Source organism: Erithacus rubecula, assembly GCF_903797595.1.
Source record: "Erithacus rubecula genome assembly, chromosome: 12".
NCBI classification, from domain to species: domain Eukaryota; kingdom Metazoa; phylum Chordata; class Aves; order Passeriformes; family Muscicapidae; genus Erithacus; species Erithacus rubecula.
In genome coordinates this window covers 16,003,080-16,029,304 of record NC_136664.1, presented here as the reverse complement: position 1 = coordinate 16,029,304, position 26,225 = coordinate 16,003,080, and the positions used below count along the sequence as shown (strand labels likewise).

The 26,225-nt window shown below is 43.7% G+C and overlaps 1 protein-coding gene across 4 annotated transcripts in view; it reads right to left on the bottom strand.

The window, feature by feature from the left end:
• The window catches only part of ADAMTS18 (ADAM metallopeptidase with thrombospondin type 1 motif 18), a 79,412-nt gene extending 59,531 nt beyond the window's left edge, over window positions 1-19,881 (bottom strand). For 3 of the 4 annotated variants that reach the window (XM_079316465.1, XM_079316468.1, XM_079316466.1), the window contains exons 1-3: window positions 19,554-19,881; window positions 19,308-19,386; window positions 17,105-17,421 (exon numbers count right to left, since the gene is read on the bottom strand). In XM_079316465.1, the coding sequence (XP_079172591.1) occupies window positions 17,105-17,421; window positions 19,308-19,386; window positions 19,554-19,655 (498 nt within the window). In that variant the 5' untranslated portion in view covers window positions 19,656-19,881. Of the gene's footprint in view, window positions 1-17,104; window positions 17,422-19,307; window positions 19,387-19,549 lie in introns of all 4 variants that reach the window. The other variant, XM_079316467.1, reaches the window with a different exon arrangement.
• Between the last annotated feature and the right edge of the window lie 6,344 nt (window positions 19,882-26,225).

Here is a 26,225-nt window from a genome sequence, read left to right as displayed (position 1 = left end):
ATGTTTTGGGCTTAAAAAAAAAAGACAAAAAAACACCCCAGGAGTAGGCATGATAAATGAATAGAAGAAAAATACTAATACAAACTACAGCATAACCACACTAAGTGTACATCAATAATATTTAAGTGAAATGCCAGAGGTTTACCAAGTTACACTCAGGATCACTTCATTTAGAATTCCATCAGTAGGGCTCTTTGGCTCCCTATAAAGGTTTTGGGAGGCAATTAGCTAAAACCAACAGCTCAAATTTAGCCTTGGTAGCTGTACAAGCACTTGGGTATGGGTTGTTTAAGGAAATCTCTGCAACTGTAAGATAAAATCTAGAGCTTTTATTAGTTATGACAGTTGTGAAATCCATCCCAAAGCAAACAGGAAACAGCAGGATTATTTAATGAGTGCATTTATGCTTCACTTTTCCTAAAAAGAGGCAGCCCACTATTTGTCATGTGCTGACAGTTGATTAGTTACTTAGGGTACCTCGAGAAAAACAGAAAAATTGCTTCAGAGAGTAACTTAGTGTGTCCCCTGACCTACCATCCCATGTAACAAGGTGCACAGCTACAGAGAACACTCAGGTGAGAGCAGGTTCACCTCCAGAAACCTTCAAGAGCACAGGAAATGCAGCCCTCTCTGTACTGTCATTCTCTGCGACAGCACAAAACAAAAGCACCATTTACACCCCTCCTAAATATCTGAAATGTGCCTTCAGGATGCCCAGATCTTCAGACAGAGCATTTCACCCTAAGGAGAGTTTGCTATGAAGAATTTATGCTGCTCAAAGGTGAAATGAAAATGTTCTGTCAAGATTCTCCTCCCCCTTTGTGTACAGCTAATCAATTTTACAGGGCTGGAGCTCAGATGTACCAATATTCCAGGGAAGTGCATGCCTTCTTAATGAAGCTGCTGCTCCTAGAGTGGCAATAAAGGCAAAACCAATAAGATTAGGGCAGAGTGACACAGAAAATGAACAGCTTAAAAAGAAAAACAACCAAAAACCTGATGATGTATAACTAAAATCAGTACTTGGAAATTCCTTTTCCATAGGTACTTAGCATTAACAGATGCTTGCTTGAGTGTTTCTGATCAGCAACATTCCTCCCTATCAGACAAGCAACTCCAAGCATTAAAAGTCATGAATCAGTCCTTGCATGAAACAACACTATAAATTATGAGATTTTTTTTAAAACCATGCCAAAGGGCTTCAGTGTTTTATTTTCTTTCTGATTTCTTGAGCCATTTTCAGCTGAGTTGTTAAGAGGCTTCTTTTTACCCTTTATAATCACGTATACTAGAATCAAAGTTAAGTGGGGTTGGGGTTTTTTTTAGTGAAAACACAGCTTCTCCTGTGATGATGGGACTTTGGCAGCTAGACCCTTCAGAACATTTCATATTGTAGGTGAGAATTAGGCAAGGTTTAGTACTCCCTCTCCCTTACAGGAGAGGTTGCAGCAATAGAGAGAGGCTTGCCCAAGCATGGGACAGCACTTGGAGCTCCCTGATGGCAGAACCTTCCCTCTGGTCAGGACTCTGGGCTGCAATGAGTTACACCCAACTGCACCAAAGCCCCAAAAAAATGCTCTCCACATCTGGTGGCTCCCTACCCATACCCACATTTCCCCAGTGCAGATCCTCCAGATAGGAGCTTTGCCCTGCCAGAGCTGATGCAAATGAATTTGAGGGGGCAGAAGATCTGAGCCTGTCTGACCTGGGATAATTTGCATTCAAACAAAATAAATCCAGCTCAATTCCCACAGCAATTTTGCTTTGCTATGAATAGCTCAGGCAGCTCCAATAACGAGGAGCTCGGGTTACATCTGATTGCCAGCTGTATTGCTTACTAAGAAGTTAGGTCAGTGGTTCCCAACCTTTTAATTTTTCCTTGTTGGAGTATACATTGCTATGGATTAGTTACATGAGAGAGTGGTCACAAGGAACTCTGTAGGGAGCAAAGTATCAGCTTTGCTGATATTCCACATACACAGACAGATCCATATGTTGAAATATCTACGTGGGAAGGAGAAAGGGAGTGGAACAAAAGAGCTTAGGCCATTAAGGGAATGGAAAACAAGGAGCAAAGATGGCCCAAGAGTGAGAATGTCAGGCTGGCGCCTGGGGTATCTGGATTAAACTCTCTGCTCTTCAGCATTTCAGCTTCCCTGTCCCTTATTTATCAGTTTAACAAGCAGGATGCTGTAATCAATGCAGAAAATGCTCATGAGAGCCCCATGAAGGCTCACATTTGACCTGGCTGGGTTGTTCTGTTAAAGTGCTTCCCCCTTCTTTGCTGTAAACTGCATGCCAGTCCACAGCCAGGGCTGTGATCCAGGAGCCAGCTGCGCTGAGCACAGGGACCCAGAGCCACCCCCAGGGCTCCCACCTGGCAACTGCCCTGCTCAAAAACCCCAAACACAGCCCTGACCCTCAGCACACCCTGGACAGGCTCCTGGCAGGTGGCCCCACTCAGGGGCAGCACCACTGGGCCAGAAACACACAGCACAGCCAGCTGTGCGGGGCTGGGAGCTTTGCTCATCCCTGGGAATTCCAGGGCAATAAGGCTTCCTACTTGTCCCACACCTTTAGGGAAAGGGTGTTACTTGATGCTAAACCCAGCTGGGGATGGAACAGCACTCAGCCCCTCCCTCCACCACCCCTCTGCACTGGGGTGGCACCACTGTGCAAGGCAGAGCAGGGAACAATCAATGGCATCCTCTGCTCCCTTGCTGTAATGCTCCCTCTGAAGCAGAACAGCAGCCTAGGTGTGTCTGCATCTCCTCTCACCACCAAGAACAGGTAAAGCAGTAACATGTTAACTCTATTTTGTACACTGAAACCCAAAATACAAGGCAGCAACATCCCAGAAATCCACCAAGTTGAAATAAGACCTCATCCTTGTCTCAGTTTTGCATAACATTGAAAACCTGCACAATGGCAACTCCATATAACACTCCCATGACCAAACAAACACCCTCAGCATCCAGAGCTTACTTTACATGGGCATTTAAATAGTTATTTACTAAGATAAATGTAATAACTTACATCTAAATTCCATGGCATGAAAAGGCCTCTTATTTGCAGGCCCTGTTTACATCTCAAACCCTGCCTTCTCCACATTACACTGCCAAGCATACCCTGAGTCCAGAGTCTCTGTTTTCCTCCTTGTAGCCAACTGCCACCAATCTGCACTGCTCAGCCACTCTGCACCCACCTTGGATCTGTTTTAAAGCTGTGCACTCATTCACTCCTCTCCCACAAATTAGCCTCAGCTTCTATTTTAATGGAATGATGCCCAAGGTGAACATGCTGTAACTGCCCTGCTGGAGTAAATGAGAAACTTTGCCTAGTCTGTGACAAATCCAGCCAGATTTCCTGCTTTTAATATTATAAGTAAAAGTTCAGTGAGAAATAATTTTCAGTACTATTTTCTAAATCTCTGTAGTAGAAATAACTGTGATGACATGCAAAACACACCACAAAAAAGTCCTGGCTTGGCATAAAAGATAACATAATGCCACAACTGCCCTTAAAAGGGCACAGGAATACTACCTTCATATTGGCCCAGGTTGTGGTAAGGTAAATCCATTTTTCAACCCACTGCATCAATTTACACCTCCTGACACGCTGTCTGTGAGCCCAAAGCAGGGTCTAAAGCAGCATTTGGAGTGTTAACCACTGGTTTCCAGGTATTCAGCCCCATGTCTGACTTGTACCCCCTGAACAGGCCTGCAGAACTAAACTGGTCATGAAAGGTTACACTGATTTTGCCATCACCAGTCTCCAGTACAAGCATCTAAATTATGCAACTATTTAGCAGCGATGAGTTAAGAAAACAGTGGGGAAAAAAGACAGCACGGGAACATTTACTTGTGTCTTTGAAGAAATCCATTCAGTTATGTGTGATGTCAGAAAACACCATTTGCAAGGATTTTCATGCAGGTAGAGCATTTTCAGCACAATACCTTACATTTCAGGCTCTCAAAGTGTAGTCTGTGGATCAAAGCTCAAAGTAACCCTATGATGTTCTCTGAGATCTCAGGAAACAAGAAAATTTAAGTGGCAAAGGGAAGGCAGTCCCTGAAAACAACTTTTTATTTTATGAGATATTCTTTATATTAAATTGATCCAAGATTGCCAGATATCTATTGAACAGATGTTGCCACTGTTAAACACTACAGGCCTTCTGACTAAAATAAAGATGCAGTGAAGACAAGGGAGATATTTGTTGACAGCTCAGCATGCAGCAAAATTATAAAGGGATGGTAAAAAAAAATATTGTATCAGCAGAAGATTTAGGAGGCAAAATTTCCTAAGCAGCCTGCCCCTGTTTCTGCAGTGAATCTCCTGAACAGCAGGTTAAGCAAAGGTCAGGTTAAGCACAGGTTAAGAAAAAAAGCTCCAAGAAGAGAAATGTGCTGCCAGGGTCAAAGAGGCTCTGGGACATCAGGGGAGTGTGTGAGAGCCACAGACCCTCCAGTCTGCAATGCAGCTCCTACTGCCAGGGCCTGAGAGTGCTCCCTGCTCCATCCTGGCACCAGGGACCTGGGCTGGCTGCACAGCACAGCACAGCCAGCAGTGACAGAAATGCTGCACAGCAGTGACAGAAATGCTGCACAGCAGTGACAGGAGTGCTGCACAGCACAGCTCTTGCACCTTGAGCCCTTCCCCAGCAGTCAGGATATGCTCACTCTGCTAAGCACCACCAGTGGAATAATTAGTACATCAAAGCACCCAACTCCCATAAACAGGAGATCATTTGTCTGCTTTCCTAGGCAAGAACTAGAAAAGTGAACAGGAAAAGTGATAAATGTGGTCCTCCCACTCCAAGCCTCTCTGAAGCTCTGTGTGACCTGCATAGCCTGTGATTTATTATACTCAGATGGTATCTGCTCTGCTGGAGCCTGTCCTCACCCCCCCCATCCTTCACACTGGCATATCCCCAACTTTCCCCCAAAACATTCTGGCTCTCAGTGGCCTCTGAAGGGGCACAGGCTGCCCCAAGGTTACTGGCTGATGGTGGCTCAGCACTCTCCATGCCTACACACCTTCCTACAGGAGGTTCCATGTGCCTCAGGAGCTGAAGTGCAATCCTGCCACTTCCCGGTGTGAATTTGCCCAGATTAACACATCTGACCACAGATGTGAGTGTTCCTGCAATCCATCTGGATCATCAGTCAGCCCCTCCACCTTTTCTTCTTTCCAGGTGGTAATGCAAACAGAGGAAAAGCCAGAAGGAGCTCTTGTGAAACATTTCCTCTCTTCACAGCATGTTACACCACACACCCCTCCCTCTGCAGAAAACCAGCAGTGTTAATGTGCTAGAGAAGTAAATTAGGCACAAATAGCACCATGGGGAACTTAAATATTTTGAGTGTATACCATATAATCAGGAAATGCCCACCCTCTTTATCTGTTAGGAGCAAGGAAACTGAAAGCTTTGTAATTTTGAACTGCCCATCAGTTGCTGTGAATCAGTCAGGCACCTTGCTGGGGAGAGGCAGCACACACAAGAAGAGTGGCAAGATAAGAGAGGGTTTAAGCTACACTCCCCATCCTGTTCAGCCCAAGATTTCACATTTGATCACCCCTCTCCAGGGCTTCTCTTTATACACCTCCACTGAGCCCCTCAAAAGGACTAAAATAGGACACTGACCATAGTTTTTCAGATAATTTATGCTGATTCTTACAAGATTCACCAATATGAAATAAAATTGCTTTTGTTTTCAATAGCAGATACATTTTATATAACACTTTACAGACTTACAGTGACTTACTCCTTTAATATCTTTTAACAAATAATAAAGGAAGTCATGTGAGACTCATTCATATACATCCTCCACATTATAAATTTTGCAATAAACCTACATCCTCCACTTACTACAAAAATCAAACGCAAACTACAACAAACTTCTCTTTAAAATGCAATTCATTTCCTGAAACAAGCACAATGGTGTTTCTTTAAATCATAATAGTAATGACTGAAAAAGTTATTGAGCAGCAGAAGAGACTACAGCCCTGAACAGCATTGCACCTTAATACAAAAACAAATATATTCATATTTCAGATACAATGGACACTGAATTGCACTGTCCTTGCATGATAAAGATTTAATAAAGAATAGGCACCAATTCAGGGTGCCTATGTATGTATGTATCAATATTTAAAAGTATCTATCAATATATAAATTCCTCTTTATAGGCAATTAGGTCCAAAGGCTAAGCTGTCACTAAAGGATGTGGAATATCCATGGAGATATTTTGGAGCAAAAGGACACCATTCTGAGCAGGAAACATTCCCAATGGGAAATACTCCTCATCTTCTGCTAATCCTAACACAGGAGTAGGGCTGTGGAGGCAGAACAACTTTGGCTATGCACAAAAGCTGGTTTGCAGTAGACCCTCATTCTGGATGAATAACATTTCCTTCTGTTTTGTTTCTCACATCAGAGTGGGTTCCTGACTTTCCCAAACTGTAGTCTTTCAAATGACTAAATAAATCATGTGAACAGCCACAACAAAAAAATATACTATTCCCTTAGCCCTCGAGCTATTTGCAATTAATTTAGTGTGGTGGTGCTGCTCTGTGCACCAGAAAGCTAATTTTCAAGAAATGTTTGGAAAATTGCAACAAAAATAAACTTCTGATGGCACTATAACCCAAAAGTGAGGACCTGTAAACAGAACCAGTGCAGTACTCACAGGCCAAGACTACAGTCTGGCACATTTCTGTCCTAGCTGTAACTGGCAATATATGGTGATGTATCAGCCCTCTGATTCAGCTGCTGGTCCAGTTTGTCCTTTCCTTGGTATTTCATCTGTCCCACTGATGGAAAGCCTTTGTCACCACAGCATTATGTTGATGCTCACAGCACATGGCACCACCTGCACCCTGTTCTTTCCTGAGCTCATGCATAGTCTTCATCACACTACACTGCAGGGCTCTGTGCCTCAGGCAGCCCAAATGACCCTCCAGCTCTCTCTGGCAAACACAGGAACCAATTAACCATTTCTGTAAATGCTCCCCTCTGCAATTACCCAGCTCTCGTACCATGAGCAGGAGATGAGTGAGGTCTTGCCCCCTACAGGTGTTCTGTGATGACATCTGATAGCATTCCTGCACTTCTCTCTGCTCAAAACCTGCCAAGTCCATCTCCTGTCTAACAAGGACAACAAAAAGCACCATCCTCTTTTACTCCCATCACCAGACTTGACTTCATCAGGACTGGTTTGGGCTAGGCCAGATAACCTCTTTACATTTACTCATGGCTTTGCATTCTTTGGTGGCCACTGCTCTTCCTTTAGTCCTTCACTGCCAGGATATGCTGGCAGCAGAGTGCAATGACAGCACTTGGCACCAGGGCTCTGAAACCTCTCTGGCAACAGCAGGCACTGCATGCCAAGCACTTGGGTGCACGTTCCAGCAGTAGCTGCCTCTGGAACCTGCCTGAGCTCCTGCTCTGTCTCACTCCTGGCTGTCCTGGTCTGAGCAGTCCATGAGAACAGCAAGGCTCAGCCTGCAGATGGGGTTTGCCTTCATCTAACTCTGACCCAGTGAAATCTGATCACACAGCACCACCCTGGATTATGCCCAAAATGCATTTTGGGGTCCGCCAGGAGCAACAGACACGTTTCACTTTCCTGATGAGCCAGTGGTGCCTCCCCTTTATAAAATGAGTTTCTAAACCAAACAGCAATTGCACAGCAGTGTCCCAAAAAAGTGGGACTGACTCAAGGGCCATGATGATGTAGGAAGGAATAAAAGACACTTCCTAAGGCCAGGTTCAGATCCAAAGCAGTCAGCAGAAAATTTTTTACTCACCACAATAGGGTTTAGATGAAGCCCATCAAGCAGCAAACACCTCTCAAAGAGAGTGGATGATACTGGGCTGCAGGAATCAGCATACATCAGCAGCTCACTGCTGTCTCAGCCAGGAAATTCTCTTTTCTGCCTCTTTGCTCAAATTTTTGCTGCTTGGGGTAGGATAACAATCTCACCACCAGTATGTGGGAATGTCAGTAGTGTAAAAAAACATCCATATGGCTTCCAGCATGAAGAGGACCAGCTGACAGAGCAAGCCTGGAGCTCCTGTTGTGGCAGGCTGGTCTCCACAGTGGTTACAGAGATGTTTATTGCAAACAATGAAATGTAGAACACACTACAAGGAATTATTCTTTATCAGAAAAAATAACAAAAAAGTGCAAACGTGACAGAAGCACTTTTCTTGAGCAGGTCATAATCATCCACAGTGGAATGAAAAACTAAAATCATCTCTGCCCTCACCCAAGACTGTTACTTTAACATTTCATTTATATTTGCATCTAACAAAACAAGTAACATAACTTTCTGTCAAGTGTTAACAAGAAATGACACTGGGTAGCCACATTTTTAGAGAAGTTAAAACTTTCTTCTCATTACAGCATTTACACCTATCCTTCACCATGACCAACTTGTTCTTTAACAGCAATATTAATTTGAAATATTTCTTGAGGTTTAGTCTAGCCTAATTTTAAGGCCTACTGTTTTGATTACTTCTTCCTTTAAAAAAAAAAACCCAAAAAACAAAAAACACAAACTTAGTGTGTGGCATAAGACAGGTCTGGTCAAGAAAGAATTATTTTAAAAATCTTTCCACTGAAGTGCAAAAATTTGCACAAAGAAAAAGAAAACCAGTTTTTAATTTCACGATTTAAAAAGAACTAATTACATTCTGGTGCTATATAAGTTCTATATCTCATGGCAAGGAAACTGCAGGTCTGAAGAGTAATCCATTTTTCATTAGTTTGTGTACTCTGCCACAGAATATAATATTACGTTCTTAAATTAGTCAGAAGCCACACTGTGCTGCAGAGTGTAAAAACAAAAGTGAGGGCTCAAGCTAGGTCAAGCATATTTCGTATAGGTCCATTAAAAATCTCATTCCATTAATATTAATAAAGATGTTGAGACACAAAAGTCCTTCAATTAACATATATTAGACAGGCAGGCACAAGCATTCAAGTGATCCCACTGTGAACAGCGAGAATCCAGCCCTCAAAGAATAAAGCCCCGAGTGTGCTGTGTACAGAGTGGGGCAGCCTGAAATGTGAATGCCCAGGGGAGTGAAAAGGCAACACCCCATTGTCTCTGCAAGCAAATATCACTTTATTGCCTCAGCTTCCTCTTCTCTTAAGCAGGTTTGTGCTGGGCCTTGTTATTGCAGTAGGAATAACTTCAAGACTGATTAACTTTGTCATCCAACTTTTGTCTTTTACCATTTTTTGGCAGTCACCAGCTGGGAAGCCACATATAAGATTCAGGCAAAGGGTTTTCATCTGACTGTATAAGTTGTTTGCACATTTCCCTAGCTTATGAACTAACATTGTAAAAAAGAAATTAACTTGCATGTTCCAGAAATTACTCTGGACAATAATGGTTCCCACGGTACCAAGCTCCAACCATCAAGACTCATTCACTTGCATCTGACCTGATTATTTGACATTTCTTCACCCTCATTCTTGGTGACTTCCGAGCACGATAAACAATAAAAGGTTACTGATGTCAACCCATTGTGTGCCAGGATGTTGTTCTCATCTAACACAGAGCAGAGCCAGCACTGAAGCTTAATTAATACATGTTTGCAAATTGTGCTGAGCTGCAAGGCTTCATGATTCCAGGTTTCTTCTGTCAATGTTTACCTCAGAGCTTTAGTCAATGCTCCACTGTCTGAACTCAAGATAAGTTCTGCTTCCATCAGCTATTCACATAGCTGGTCAAATCACTGTCAGAGCAAATCAATAGGAAATTCCTTTAGCATACAGTAATTTATGGTAGACCTGCAGCAACAGAATTGGGATTAAAATGGGATAAGAAAAGGCAAGAAAGAACCAACATTTCTGCTCTCAGTGACATGATCAAAAAGACAGAAGAAAACCTTGTTTGCAATGGAATTATCCATTAAAATTCAATTCAGATACCACTTAAGGGCTAGTCAGAGGCTTCCTAACACAAAAATTAGTGGGTTTTAGGAAAAAAAAAAAAAATTAAGTCTGGGCTTCAGCTGCTAAAACTCACTGCAGGTCCACTGTCAGCTCACACTATAGAGATAATTAAGTTTAACCCCTTTCTTGCCAGCTAGCTGGGAGAAGACCATGACAAAGTGAGGCACAGAGCTCCTGAAAAGCAGGTATTTTCTAGGAAATCCCTAGAAAGCCCTGGGTCTGTATTCAGCAGTGCCAATGCTCAGGAGAGAATGAAATCAGATGCAAATAGCTCTGAAATGATCTTAAGGAATTGATTGATATATTATGGGCATTACCACCCTGTGGATGTCTTTGTCTAGCATAGTTCCAGCTTTTATCTTGATCCATGCACTGCAAATTTCCAAACCACAGGTCTCTAGACCTCCAGTCCTCCCTCCTGTGGCAGTACTGGGCAGCAGCCCCGGTGATCCTCTCTTTCAAAGAGTAAAGAATCTGCTACACCAGGAAGACAAACCCATCCCTAAGAGGCTGCTAATTAGAAAACATTATCATAGATATCTGGTGGACTTGAATGTGACACTGTAACAAACAAAAACTTGAGGAGCCAAAACACATGAGGGACCTCTGGAGCAGGTGACAGAACTCCCAGTGACCATCCAGGGTAGTTGTGACTGAGCAGCCAACATTGCATCAAAGTCAAGCTTCCAGCTGAGTGCAGGTATGTCATTGTGATCAGGGCTCTGCTTCTGCACAGGGTGAGGAAAGAAAAAGCTTGGATAAAAACAATGTTTAAGAACAGTTTTGATAGCACCATTTGCTCAAATTAAGTGAATTTGTTCCTCTGCGGGGACCAGGGGACAACCAAGACACTTCTGTGCTTCCCAATCCTGTGCCATGTGTCAGGCACAGATCTCCAGGGCTGCTTGGCCTGGACTTGAGCTCCAGTTTCACAGACTGCCACTGTGTTTTGGGACAACAAAAGTCTTTACTCAGGTCTGCCAACCTGGTATCCTCCTCAAACACTTCTGAGGTGCAGGAAGAAAAGGGGAATGACAGAAATAAAAGCCTGTTTAGGTTAATTAGTGACTAAAAGTTGCTATTAGTTATTGAAATCTCTAAAAAGAGAGCTATTTGTGATGTCCAGCAGTTCCCAGCTGTGCAGAACAGAATACACTGTCTCTGGGCAGCAGAGATGGTACAGCCCACATCAAAATAGTGGTGCTGAAAATAAAAATCCTCAGGACATCAAAGACATCCTGTTATGAATAGGTCACATCTGTGCAAGCAGGTCACCCACTCCTGACCCTCACAAGGGCATTTGTCTATAAGCTTCTCTCTAATGGACTAGGCAAAGTGTGGGAACTAGGGTTAGGGGAAAGGCTTTGCTGGTGTCTCCAGCATGGATAGAGACTGCTGATTGCTTTGGAAGTGATGATAAGGCTGCTGCTTAACAAGAAGGGCCAGGATGAACTATCTCTGTACAAATGGACACTCCCTGTTTCTGGAAAGTCACTCCAAGGGTTCAAGCATTGGTGCCCACAGTGGTTGCAAATACACCAGTGAACCATTTCCATGCTCTGCTGCCAGCTGAGCAATGACAGAGCAGGCACAAGTGAGAGAGGACCAGCTCCTGTGGGCACTCAAAGGCAGTTCTGCAGCCACAGCCCACCACGCACAGTTTGCTCTATGTGCATTCCAGTTTTTTTAACATAAAACCAGGAAGAATTCTATTGCTTTTTCTGCCAAGCAGAAGCAGATTCTTTCTCATCATTAATCCTCTTTGATTCTATTTCTTACCTATCAGGAATCAGTAGTGCCAAAACACCTGGGATTACACTGCCTTTGTCTTGCAGAGCCTAAAGGCAGAGTTAAACAGAAAGCTTATCAGACAGATATGGAGAAGGTTGATCAATAACCTAATCACACAATTCATCACCAGACAGTCAATGCTGAAACCAGAAACACTGCCTTGCATTTTATAGTATAACCTAAAATATCCTCAAGAATATGACTATTTCCTATTGTCATCTCATTTTCTTGTGGAGATTTTTCTTATTTTCATATTTACCGTATTATGGAGTAATAGAATAAGAATGGAAAGTAGTTCACCAACACAGTGAACAACAGGATAATTCTGTAAAACACAGTTTGTGTTTTATAAAGGATGGAGATGCAATGGTGTGTGAATACAAAGAAAATCATAGAACTCCCATGCAGGATGCTGTTCATGTTGTGCTGGCACAATGGCAGAAAATACAGAATTTGTGTATTGGCTTCTGGGCAGACTAAAAACACCTTTAAGAAGGAGAAAAATCACCAGCGCTATATTTAGCTTCTCCTCAAGATCCCACTGGGCCAAATTGTATTTTTACAGTGTAGATTTGTGAAGGACCCTCATTGCAAACAGCAATTATTCTGTACTTTCACCAGCAGTCTGCCTTCACTGAATTTGATGGCAGTTTGTCTGCAGAAGAACCTTGGGATTTGTCTCAACACATTTAATTGGACTTAAAGTGTGAGCTCTAGGAACAGGAGGCTGCAGTTAGCATCAAGTTTAATAAGGCTAATACCAGGTGCAATTAAATGACTACAAAGAGGGGGTACATGAGCTGCCTGGCCTGCCTGCCTCCTAGGTGGTCAGACTGCATCAAGACACTTTAATTTTGTGGCTTCTTTGATACCTTGAGCAAAGCCCTGTCCTCAGACACACACACACACACACCCTCCACTGAATTAATTCATCTCCTGTTTATCTCTCAGTGCTATGTCTATAACCCTTCATGTCTAGAATCCTCTGACAGCTTGAGTGTAACATGATTCACCCCTCCCTCCTCTTCCTTTGGCTAGACACTAATAAACATAACACAACTTGAGACAAGAGAGAGGCTCCTTTTAATGACAGATTCAACCACATCTGGCCAAAACCAGAGGAGAGCACCACTACTTCTAACTGAGGTACATAAACCAAAGGGAGAGAACAGCCCAAGCCCACCTCTGGTGTGAGCAGGTGCAGCCTCTCAGGGATCCATGCCAGGGCTAAACTTGGCCTGGGTGATAAAACTGTGTGTCATATAGTTTTAAAGGACCTGAACTGTTGTACTGAACTGAACTCGCCTCTCCTGACCCAGAATACACACACACTGGGATGGAATGGCAGGAGAGTTCCTGATATAAACAGATCCTTCCTCTGGGCACACAGTCTGTACTTGCTCTAGACCCTTGCCTGTGTCCTGCACCCCACAGATGCTGGACAAAGCCCTCACTCATTAGGGCCACCAATTCCTATGTAGTGTACTGGATTATAAACCTTTTTGGCTTTGCCCGAGTTCATGAGGGGAATGCAACTTCTGCTCCCAAAAGCACAATCACAAATTACTTTTGAGAAAGTCTCTACAATACAACCAGAGACCTCTGAGGTTCTCTTGTACTCTGCCCTGATTTACTGTGTGACTGCAAACAACTCACTTTATACAGGAGATTCTGTACACATAAACCTAAAGTAAGGAGACAGAAAGGAGACAAAACCTGGCCTATAAAGAGAGGCAAACACCACACTGTGGTACAGGCTAGGAAGGCAGCAGGAAATCTTTTAGATGTCATCAGGGAGTTACAGATGGTAAACCTACTACAGATCTCATTTTCAATGCAGAGTAAATAGCACAAATTGGATGAGAATGGGAAAGTAGGAAGGAATATACACAACCATCCTGGGTAGGTCCTAAAAAACCAATTTCATATTCTAAGAGTGGCCAGCACCATCTCATTCAGAAAAACTTGAAAAACCACAGTAGTCTGTGGATTTGGTATAGTCTGCCTCCCAATGAGCTAGCTAAGGCAATTATAAGTAACAATAAATTACTAAATAATAATAGCAATAAAAATACAATTAGAACAAGTAAGAATTAGCTACAAATCAGGATTTTGGGAAATAAGGTTGAATGTGGAAAGAACAAACAGATTGAATTGGAGAATGTAAATAGGGGATGAAGCAGCAAGACAAACCAGTAGCCTGGATATACCAACTGGGAGAACACAAGGCACTGAAGGAAACTTCAAAAAGTCATGCAGAAATAAAACAAAAGGTTTATTAAATCAATAATAAAAATTAATGAAGAAAAGTAAAAAAAATTGCATTACTTTTTATTTGGGACACATTAAGATGATGCTAAAGAGAGAAACTAGCTTTGCATTTACTAACATAAACAAACTCATTGTCCGAAAATTTTAAGAGTAAGAAAAATGATCCCTGAGAGTGAGAATACATTAAAGAAACATGAAAAAATTATCATAGCTTCTGTGGGTATCATGTTCTCATTCTCAAACAGAAGGTCCAGAACAGAGTTTTCATTTATAAAGCAAGTAAAAGCACTGGGTTTTTTGCTGTATTAACAGATGCTCCAGCAAGCAAAGGATGCTGACTGAAGCAGAAGACAGAAAAAGGCAAGTTTCCAGTTGAAAGTCGAAGCACTTTGATAATGCAAAGAGGCAGTACTCACAGCAAACTTGTGCACATTCTCCTGAAATGCTCACTTACTATATTAGAGACTTGTTCAGATAAAGATCCTGTTCTGCCTTCTGACACACCAAGAAAATTGTGTTGACTGATGGAAACATTTGGTCTCAAATCAACAAATCAGCATAAAAATGTGGGGCCTTCCTGTCAACTAAGCCATTAAAACATAATATACACACATCTCTTAACAGATCTAGACCAAAGCAACAAATTCTTGCTCCTTTCCAGTGTTAAGTTAAGGTCATCCTGCCTAACAAACCATTTCATATGGACTCTCCCCAAAGTCTCCTCTGCAGGCACTGGCAGATAACAGACAGCTGAATGACTGAATACTCTAGGTCATCCAAAAAATTAGATCAAAGAGTCCCCATAGTCTATTGAAATGCAATTGCTTCCAAATCACATTGTGGTGTTCCAGGCTTGAAAGAATGGGTCACTGCAGCTTTATTGTAGGGAAGCTATTGCTAATGAAAGGAACAATGGAAAGATTAGTGCTACCAACCATATAGAAGAAACACCACTTTCGGTTTAATTGCAGTGAACAAAGCAAATAGGAAAGAAGGGCAACCAAGTGACAAAAGTAGTTGGTGAAAAAGGATATAGAAGCTATTCACAAGGTTCTCTTGATCAGAGCACAGCGTCCAGACTTAACATATGATTACTGAGTTTGGATCCCAGTGAAAAGTGACGTGGGTGTCATTACAGACAGCTGACGACATCTTTAAGAGGGCAGCCTTGTCAACTGAAAGACTCAGAATCCTGTTGGTAATTTGCCTGGGATTCATTAGGTGCACTGAAATTAACAGATGGATAGGGAGAGAAAGGGACAATTATACTTTGGGATACCTACCCTACAGGAGATTATTGTAAGTAAAGGTATACTTCATTTGCCAGTTTAAAACAACAATTTAAGGCAAAATCTATTGAACTTTGAAATTAACTTTAAAAAGAGATTCTATTTGTTGATAATCTGGGTACTTCCATAATAAGTTTGTTCATACTACAATATTTATTCTCTTTTGATCAGTTTCTGGATCTTTTCTAAGTGAAGCTTACCAGTCATAACAACCTCTGTGTCGAGACAGTGGTAAAAGATCCATTTCATTCTCAGTTAAGATCACCACATTCTGTTCCTCTGTGACCTGAGGCAGGCTTGAACCTTCCTCCTCCAGACAAGACTTGACAAGCCCAACTTCACTTAGCTCAGAAAGCATGTTGAAAACCAAAACGTGGCCAAACAGGGGAGATCTCCCAAACTGTACCTGGTGTGTAGGTAGAGCACCTCCCATAGCAGAAAGACAAAACACTGCAGTGAGTGAAAACAGGGCACTTTTCTCAGTAAATCTGATAAAAGGTAGCAGTTGTGAACATGAGGTTTCCATGAGCACATTTGATATTAACAGTTCAGCATCACAAACAACTTTAAAAGCAAAAGAAAGTGCCAGCCCAGTTCCTGGCACCTGCTCCAAACTCACTTCTGCAACTTTTCAAATGGACTGTTAAAGTTCCTCTAACCTGATGAGGTTAAAAAAAAAAAAAAAAAAAAAAAAAAAAAAAAAAAAAAAAAAAAGGTGGGGGGGTACAGCATTGAAAATACAACCCAGACCACTTCAACAAGTTATCAAGAGCCCTCCCTAATGAACAGGCTTCTCAAGTCACTGATTCCAGTTTCAAAGGAAACACTGGCTGTCTCAAGTGCTCCTTCTCTGGTCCTGTCACACACGTTAATAGCCCTCAGAGACAAGTACCTTTGCAAAACAGGTTTCTAGAGGGTGACCCAACATATCCTCTGGACCTTTAGTCAACCACAAAGCACACAGATGACCTCATGTACTTCCCACTCAATGTCACTGCCTTCCTCTGCAGCCACAGCAGTCTGCTTTGCAAGTGCAAGGGATTAAGCCTAGAAAACATCTCTAACTATTAATTCTGTACAGGATTCTCCTAAATTACATCAGTAAAGCCTTCTCTGCAGGCAACGAGCACTGTCAAACGGATTTTGAAAAAATCACCTGTGAATAATGATTTCTCATTAATTTGGCTGACAGCCATAAATGGAAAATACATAATGATAATATTTAACAAATTCATAAGAGATCAACTCATCAACACTAGTAAACCCAAATAAGGCTTGAATTATCAAAGGAAATTTGAATTATCAAGGGAAATTTTTTCACAACTCCTGCCAAGCTAGGAAATTCACCCTTACTTAAAGCAGTTGATGAACCTAGATATAAGTTTTTTTCACAAGCTTCTGGACCGATTTTTTTTTCCTTTAATTCATTGCAGTTCACAAAGGCAGGAAGAACTTCTATTTAAGAGGGAGCAAAAATGTATAAACTATCACAATCTGTAACAAATTGCTATGGGATAATTACTAGGACTACCAGCCAGTCTTCTGCTTTGTTGTTTGGTTTTTTTTTTCCTGAAAGACTGTCATCAAAAAATGCAAAGGTTTTGATGCAGTTCATTGGCTATAACAAAGTCTCTTCTGATAAACACAATAGCAACTAGTCATACTAGAAAAATCAGAAAAAGCTGTATGATGTCCTGAATATTATTTGAACTACATACTTTCAGCTACTATTCCACGTATGAAAATACTTTTAATGGTGATTTGTTTTAAACAGACACTTACCAAGCCTGCACACGTAGATATTGCTACTGAAGAGGTGCTATCATTCCTTATAAATCCCTGGTAGAAACACTGCTCAATTTCATGTTCCTGAGAATGTGACACTCCATCTTTCCCGAGTACCTGGACAATAAAACTGTTGCTTAAAATGGTCGAAGGTTTAAGCTCTAAGTGAAGTTCCTGTCCAAATGCTGAAAATTTGTAGTGCAAGGAACTCTTTGAACTCTGAGTTGATCTCTTTCTCCTAGTACTGTGCAAAACATCATGTGAAATGTAGGATCCGCTGGCATCCACTCTGACAGGTGTCACAAACACATAATCTGTAACAATAAAGAGTTGGCCGTCAGCTCTGGCATCCACAAACAAGGCACTCTGACACAGTATCAGGCATTTCCTGTGGCATGGAGCATCCCCACGTTTTGGGGCTGGCCTGCAGGCTCAGCAGGCTCTGTGTGTGCTGTCTCACCCACATAAATTCACCCCTGTAAGTCACACAGGCTCTCAGCCTGTGTTTGTTTCTTTTGTGTCCCACTGAGAGGCACAGACTAACTAGCATAGCTGTGAACATTCCCACAACTGCTCCTCTGAAGACATTTGTCATCACCAGCAGATCTGTAGATTTTCCCCTCCCCCTGTATTAATTGCTGTCAAATGTGAAGGCTGCTCTGGTTTGAGAGGCTTTTCCCTTCCCTAAGAATGCAGCAAATATTGTATCACTGTAGGGGTAGCCATGACTGGGGCCTTGCAGAACTGTACCACTTCTTCAAATGGATTAAAGGATTAATTTATTAATGCCTTAACTGAATGAGACCTCATCTCTTTGTAGTGACTTGATTAGACTGGGTTTCAAGTTGTAACTGACCTCCAGCAGAAAGAGATTACATCCTACCTAATAACCTTTAGCCAGCCATTGCTAATTGCATGTCAAAGAAGTTTATTGTTTTGGATAGAATATGCAAAAAAATACAAAACTATTTTTTAGGAGAACACTCAGACCTACTCAGAAGCACCTAAAGGGGAGGGGGTGGGGAGGGAAGAGGCCACAATTCAGCAGGCTGTACAAGCAGGTGCCTCACCTGCAGTACATCACCACCGGTGTTGATCTAGCCATGCAGGCATTACCTGTGTCCTGGAACCAGGCTCTGAGTTTTAGCTGTTCCCTGAAATAGGATCTTTGTACCTATTCCTGGTAGCCTCAGTAATTATGCTGAAAAAACTGCTTCCCAAGCCCAGTTAATTTGTGACCTGTGTTTCTCCGTGGATACTTAAGAGATGTCCATGCTCTTGACAAACAATTAATTTCTCTTCCTAAATTGAAATGACACCATTAAAAAGGAAGAAAAACCCCTCCTCCTTGTGTTGTAACAGATGTTGCAAACAGTCTCAATCAATCTCTGTGCCTGAATGGACTTTGTTGGACACACATTAGGCTGAACACTTAACCACTGATAGTTGCTTTTTCTTAGACAGTGGAAACAATACATCAAGAGCTTTCACTTTCCTCGAATGGTGTTAATCAACGGCTGAAGTTGAGGACGCTACGTAGGCTGGGGGCCAAAAAATGCAAGCAGCTGCTGGAGAGAGGGAATCCCCTGGTGAGCAGAGCATAGGGTGCAGGAGGGTTTTCCTTTCTGCACCCTGGTGTGGTTCTCTATTGTACTTTGTTTCTACTCACACACAATACAAAGCATATACTGCACTTCAAAAGTCCCAAAGTCATCAGCATGTACGTGTTAGGCACTCCAACCTGGGAACAAACGGCTCCCGAGCTCCCACTCACACAAGCTCTTCCTCTCCAGGTTTTTTTCTCCCTTAGCCTGCATTGCACCTCCTGCTCTCCCACACATATATTTTCATTACTTTTGTCTCACTGCTTCCACAACAGACACATGAGGCTTTGCTGCTGTGGCTATACATGCATTCATCTTTCTAATCACACGTGGAAACGTGGAAGTATTTACCATCCCATTCATTTGCTTTGCTGTTACATATTGTTCCTTTCAGCTTTAGCACACAGGGCTTAACAAATTAATCCCTGCCCATGGTTCACTATCCTGCAGTAGCCAGCCTACTTGCACTCCATGCTCCCCAAACACTGGGATTTCTTCCCTCTAAATATTCACTCCAGGAAAAATAAATAAATAAATAAAAATAAACATGCATGCAAACGTTCACATACACAGACACAAGAAAGAGCTATACAAACCATGAGTCAATTCACTGATGCTGTCACTGGTTAAAGTTGCTGCATGAGACATGCAACAGAGGCAACACAGCTGAAGGGTCTGCAAGAGAAAAAAAAAATAAAATAAAATAAAAGAGAGCGAGAGAAAAGGAGTCTTGGGAGAGATTTCCTTGACAAGGCAAGGCAGAAAGACAAGGCACCAGAAACTGCAGCAACCTGGTATGAAAGCACACTAGGCGATTGCAAAAGAAAGTGCTCTCGACCTGCCTTTACAGTGCTTCCGAGCCACGGGAGAGTCTGGAATGGCATGGAGCTGCCGCCGAGGATCGCCGCAGGTAAAGTCCAGACGGCCAGCAGCAGACAGTCCATGTTCGGCCGCGCACCTGGCGGGTGCTACCTGCTGCCCGGAGCGTGCGGCGGGCGCGCCCGCCTGCCCCGCATGGTCCCCGGGCGCTGCCCCGCAGCCGCTGCGGCGGCCGGCGGAGCGCGGGAGCGGCGCCCAGGTGAGCGCGGCCCCGGCCGCCCGAGCGCGCTTTAAGCCCCGCCGCCGCCGCCGCCGCCGCGGGGCAGCGCTGCCTCCGGCACCGCGTCTGGAGCGCCGCGCCCGGGGGCGAGCGGGACAGCGGGCGGGACCGGGGCGGAGCGCGGCGGGGCCGGGCGGCACAGCACCGGGGCGGGAGCGAGCACCTGGGGCGGGCTGAGCCGGGCCGGGCGGCACAGCACCGGGGCGGGAGCGAGCACCTGGGCCGGGCAGGGCTGAGCCGGGTCGGGCTGAGCCAGGCAGGACGGACGCACCCGCGGGGATGCGCGGGCAGCGGCTACCTGCGATGCGGGGCAGAATGGGGGACCGGCCCGCAGGGAGTGGTAGGGCTGGAAGGGATCGTAGTGGATCAGCTGGTGCAACCACGGTCATGCCAGCTCCTAATCGCTGGCCTTGTCTCCACCATTCTAGTTATATTCCAATGGTGATGTGACATCGTACAAGAGAGCACTTTCCAAGGCCACCACACTCCCGGTGTAGTCTTATTATCACATCAGAGGCATTCTTCTTCCTCAGCTTCTCCTGAGCATTCCTCCATCCAAGCCTAACCCCCGCCCCAGAAGGAGGAGGACAATGCACACACCGCACACAGGGTTGCCTCCAGACACTTCTGGGATGTCCCCAGTGAGGGAGACTCCACACCCTCTCTGGACAGTCTCTTCCAGTGCTCAGCCACTGCACAGGGAAGAAATCCTTCTTCATGTCCAGGTGGAACTTCCTGGGCAAAAGTTTCTGTTCATGGCCTCTTGTCCCACTGCTGGGCACCTCCAAGTACACTTCCAGTTGCACTGGCTCCATCCCCTTGGCACTCCTCCTTCAGACACTTCAGACACTTGGCACTACACCTTCACACATTGATGAAGTCCGCTCTTTTCACAAGGAGCAGAGTTCTGTGAGGATGCTGGGATGAGCACTAGTCCAGGACAAGCTGTGCAGCTTTCACCACTCACTTGGAGACAATGTGCTGTTATTTTTTATTCTTTTTAGAAGTTGAATCATTGGAAAACAAATAAAAAATCACACAAAGATTAAGGTGCCTGGGAAGTGAGCACAGTTGTGATAGGCACTGGATACTGAACACTGATGTCCATGGAGGAGCTGATTTTCACACAGTGGCTCACACAAATTGAGTCCAACACAGCACCAGGTTCTGATCACAGCCCATGTAGTTGTGCTATTACACACTCCTTCCTATAGAAAGCTTCAGGAAAGGATGAAAGATCTGAATAATCTAAAGGCAAATAAGTATCAAAGTGGATGGGATTGGTCCAGACTGGAAATGAACACAGAACTTGTTTCTGATGATCTTGGCTGCACTTGGGAGGTGTCCCTCACCTCATGATCTCCCTTTTGAGCCAGTATTTCTAGTATGTGTCTCAGTCCAATCTCACTCAAAATCTCCCTTGTCCCACAGCCACACAGTGAAAATAAACAGTGTCAGTTTAAGGTGCCTCTTTGCTCCAGCTGGCACAGGAGGTGGAGAGCATGATGGAAGCTGAGGTGAGATGGAGGTCATCTCCTCCACCTGCCCCCTGCACCAGGGGCATTGTGATAACTAGTCTGGGGCAGTGGATTAGACAGATCTGAGATATTTTTGCTTCTAAAGCATTTCCTGTCTTTAAACATTAAGTAAGTTCCCAGGCATGGAATTTCTCCTCCACCTCTCTCCATTTTCCAGCAGGCTTTACATTATCACCTTGCTGAATATATTATGATAAAGTTTCAAGATCTTTTTGTAACAGTGCACCTGCCACCTCCCACCGAGTACATTCAAATGAAAGAGCTGGCCACAGGTTTACGATGGTTGTAGTGGAGTAGAACACATGAAACGTGTAGAACACATAAAACATGCTGTGCATGGCAGATAATAGGAGAAAAATGTAAAATTACTGGGCTGTAATTTTATTATCAACCCTCAACACCCTGAACAGACAGGCCTGACTGTTTTCAGTAGACTACCTGACCATGAAAATTGACATTTAATTTGCTGTGAGGGAAATAAATAAAATTCTCCAGCAATTACAAGACTTTTTTTAAGGAATAAAAACATAACTTTCACCATGAACTTTGCATCACTGAAAGGAGGTTTGCTCTGGGTTTCTGTAGAGTTAAGATTTCACCCTGGGGATTTATAGTTTCTGGATATGATCAAAGAAGAAGAAAAGAATGTGACACTGCTTTGCATGGCTACAAATGACATGCATCTAAATTTGAGTTGGCATTAGGCAGGGGACCCCAACCTTTCCTGGCCTGTAGGCAGCAACATTGATCAGTTAACATGCTCAGACAGCATCATCCTTTGCTCCCTGAGTCAATCAAGATCCCAACCGTGATGGTCATAAACATCAGAGAATCCTGCAAGGCAGCTCATTCCATGTGCAAACACACCATGCAAAGCATCAGAGAAAACTAAAGCCCCACAGCCAGCAGTGGAGTAAACAATGCAGTCAGAGGGGGGCTTTCCTCCCCCCTCTCCCTAGCAAGTCCCACCTCAGATGGCCACCAGCACAGATTTCCTCAGAGACAGTCATTACCACTCTGCAGCCTCATTGGGCTCTGTCCTCCCTAAGCTCTCAGGCTGCATGCTCCCACCAATTTTTTAGGCTGATCAGTTTTGTCAGGTTCACAATAGGTCGTTATTTTCCCCTAGTAGTTTGTATTCACCTGTTCTGTGTTCTTCCCATGTGAGAAACTCCTTTATTACCCAGAAATACAGGAACTGTGCAGACCCAGCAAAGGCTGTCACCCTGGAGCAGCACTACCCTGCAGGCAGCAATGACCTCCTTGGGGAGGGATCTCCAGCACAAAGAGATCAGCTACAGACCCCGACTCAGAGCTCAGGGTTTCTCTCAGAGCTGCAAGGCAGAGTAGGAGGTTGCTGCTTCACACCAGCAATGAGTTACTGCTTCATTTTCCCCACACTGAGGTTCCAAGGGCTGAGCCCAAGTTTCACCAGGATGTCTCAGCCCTCTCTCTAGACAGACCACACCTGCATGCAAAGTGTCTGTCCACTGTCCTGATGTCTACATGCAAAGATGTTGGATGCTCTTGTTTCGATTCATAAGTATATCATAGAACACTGATTACTATTTTTCGGGAGTCAATTCTTTCTAATTCTGAATCCTTCTTTTCCAGTAAACTTTCCTAGATTTTTTCCCCCAAGAACTCTGCTGTCATGGCCATGACAATAGAGTCACACTGCACACAGAACTCACACAGTTGTGGCTGCTCCATCTCTGGAATTACCCAAGGTCGGGTTGGATGGGGCTTGAATCAACCTTGTCTGCAGGAAGGTGTCCCTGCCTGTGGCAGAGGTGTTGGAAGGAGAGGTTCCTTCCAATCCATTCTGTGCTTCTATGATTCTGTGCTTGTTGGTGACATGACTGACAGGCATGCAGCACAAACAAGCCCTGGACTAAAATACCACCATGTTTGTTTTGCCATCTTTGTCAGAGCAAACTCTTCATCATGAGGGACATTTGTGGCCACTGAGATGAGTGAACGGTTCACAGGAGACAGAGAGCTGTCAATGTAGATTATCTTCCAGGTTTATTTGTGTTTTAAATGAATTTGTATAATTTATACCACAGTTTAACCACATGTGCTTGGATGACTGGAGGCAGAGTACTTCCAATGAGAAATGGCTCAGGGAGGGCCCATGTCAATCAATATTCAGTGGCTATACATAGTAGAATCACAGCACAGTTTTCCTTTGCTAACTCAGCATTCAGTTTCTGCAACTCTCCATTCCTGCTGGACCATTTCTGGGACCATTTCTTGCCAAATTACATTCTTGCTGGGTTACTCAGAATGCATATAAGCACTCCATAGGATTCTTCCAACTCAATTTTTACACATTCTATGTTTATCCTCACAAAGAAGTTTCTCTCCTGTGAGGCACAAGGCTCCTGTGCCTTCATTTCCAGAGCAGGGTGATTACCCCCCTGCTGGGTGAAACTCAGCAAAGTCTGCTTAGAAACCCCTTTACAAATGACCCTCTTTAGAATGAGTTGGTAGTTTTTAAAACCCATCAGGTTCATCTTTGTCACAAGTTGAAGAGGCCCCGAAGTGAAATTATGCTCCACAGTTGTTTGTGCTCCATACACAACACAACTGCTAAGGGGGCTTTTCTTTCTCATTGTATTTTTCATTCAATAACCTCAAGGCATTTTATGAATTTATATACTTTGTCTAAAGAGTTCAGCAACTGTTTCTCAGTTGTAGCAAGACCAGACCACTGATTGAACAAAGTATTAGCAACTTAAAGAGGACCTTGGGGGGGGGTTCCTGTAGATTCAGTGGAGTTGCAGGGATGTGCTCAGCTGGCACCAAATCCCATTGGCACATCTATCTGTACATTATCTAAGCCCATGCAGTACTGTGCAGTTTGAGGCCAAATCCTTTCAGCTGGCATGACTGACCACAACTCCTTTCTCTGGTTGGGTTAGAGAACCTGAGAGGAGAATCTTTGTACCCTCCCTGCCAGAAAGATCCTTTGTGCAGAGAGGAGGCTGTGAGCAGAGATTTCCTGCACCTTCCTCTTCCCCTCTCCACCCCAAATTTTGAAAGGTTGCTCTCAGAAACACAAACTCTGAGGACTCCTTTGTCTACTTCCACAAAATCTGAAGCTGACTACAGTGTTCTGAGGAATGGAAAATGCTAGTCTAGCATGTTCCCAAAAGCATGTTCCTGCATTTCTAGCCAGTGTGCAGTTTACCATATGAGCTACTGGGACAGAGTTGCTTTTGCATGATGGCTCATTGCATATTTCAGTGACACATGGCACAGGCTATACCATGTCACTGGTTATTCTGTTTATGGGCAACTATGATTCAGCGGACAGGAAAACCTCATAAGTAACAAAAACATGTATTGCTTGACTTTGTGTAGTTTCTCCATTAACTCTTGATCCTTAAGGACCTGAAAGTTCACAGAGTAAAATTCCACCATCTCACCAGTTTCTCTATTAAATTCTGCTTTCTGCAGATGCCTTAAAAATGGTGTTAGGACAGAAGTCCTCAGCTTGTCTCTAAATACAGTTTGCATCCTATCAATTCTGGCAAACTCCTTGCAATAAAGAGTAATCATTGTGGACTAGGTTTCCATCACCATTTACAGTAATATTTTCTGTCAATAAACTCCTAAATTCATTTCACATAGCTTCTTAATCCCAGTCCCTGGAAAAGGAGCTCCATCCAGCATTCCTGCTGCACCCTAACTCCGTGAAATCAAAGAAACAATGTTTACATTTTTTCCCCAGCCAATTTGCACGTAGCACTGGGCTGTTATAGCCCCAAATAAATGCTTTTGATTGCAAATATTAAACACAATTTTCTGCTTACATGCATTTCTCTGTATTGCACAGCATGTCCATCCTAATTTGATTAGTTCTACACATTTATTTGTGCTAGCTGGACATCCCATTTTCTGGCATGGAGTATGAAGTTCCAGCTATCCTGCTGACTTGTTGCCATTGTCCTTGCTCCGTCCTGCGACACAAAAGATTTGGGCTCAGGAGCGGAACTAAACCCACCTTCCAAGCAATGTTCTGCATTTCTCCAGCCAGCTCTGCTGTAGGCTGGTGCTTAGATTTTAGAACAGATTAACTGACTTGCATTTCCAGTGTCACCAGCAATTTTTGAAAAGGGGGAGGGGAGGCCAAGGAAGCAAGACAGACAACCTAAAAAACTTTGCAAACAGCACTCGCTTGGCTCGTCTCCAAACGCCACAAGTTGCTGCCACAGTGTCCCGACCAGTCCAGGGCTGGAAAGGGAACAGGGGAAGCTGCAGCTCAGTGCACGGGGGCTCTGTCACACACCCAGACCGAAATTAAATGAAAATGTCCATCACTAATAGAGGAAAAATAAAAGCTGTCATTGTGGGTGGCCCGATGAAGGCTTTGCAAGCACTACATTTTAGAAGAGTTTTCCTGGCAACGTGCCAAGCGTAATTAAAGCACAGGTACCTCCAAACTCACAGAACTCTAATAAAAACAATTATGCAGTTTATAATGTTGTGCACGTGCCAACATTTGTATTTATACAATGGATCAAAAATGGCACGGGAGAAACTCGCAGTCCAGCAGGTTCAAAGATCCACTTTAAAAATGGTTTTTATAAATAGTGATTTGCACTCTACCCGGAAGGCTGGGCAGCCTACAGAGTCAGAAAGACACACTTAAAACCCCTGCAAATTACTTCTAAGACACTAGGATTGGTTTCAGACGCACTCTGGTATCACGTGCAGGAAGGAAAGCTCAGTCCCTGTTGCAGTCAGCCAGCATCTGCACCCCAGAAAAGGATAAACCAGGCCAAGAAACAAAATCCATATGGAAGTTTCAACCCTCTGTCTTCCATGTTAGGAATGTATCAGATTATTCTACCCCCAAAACAAATGGC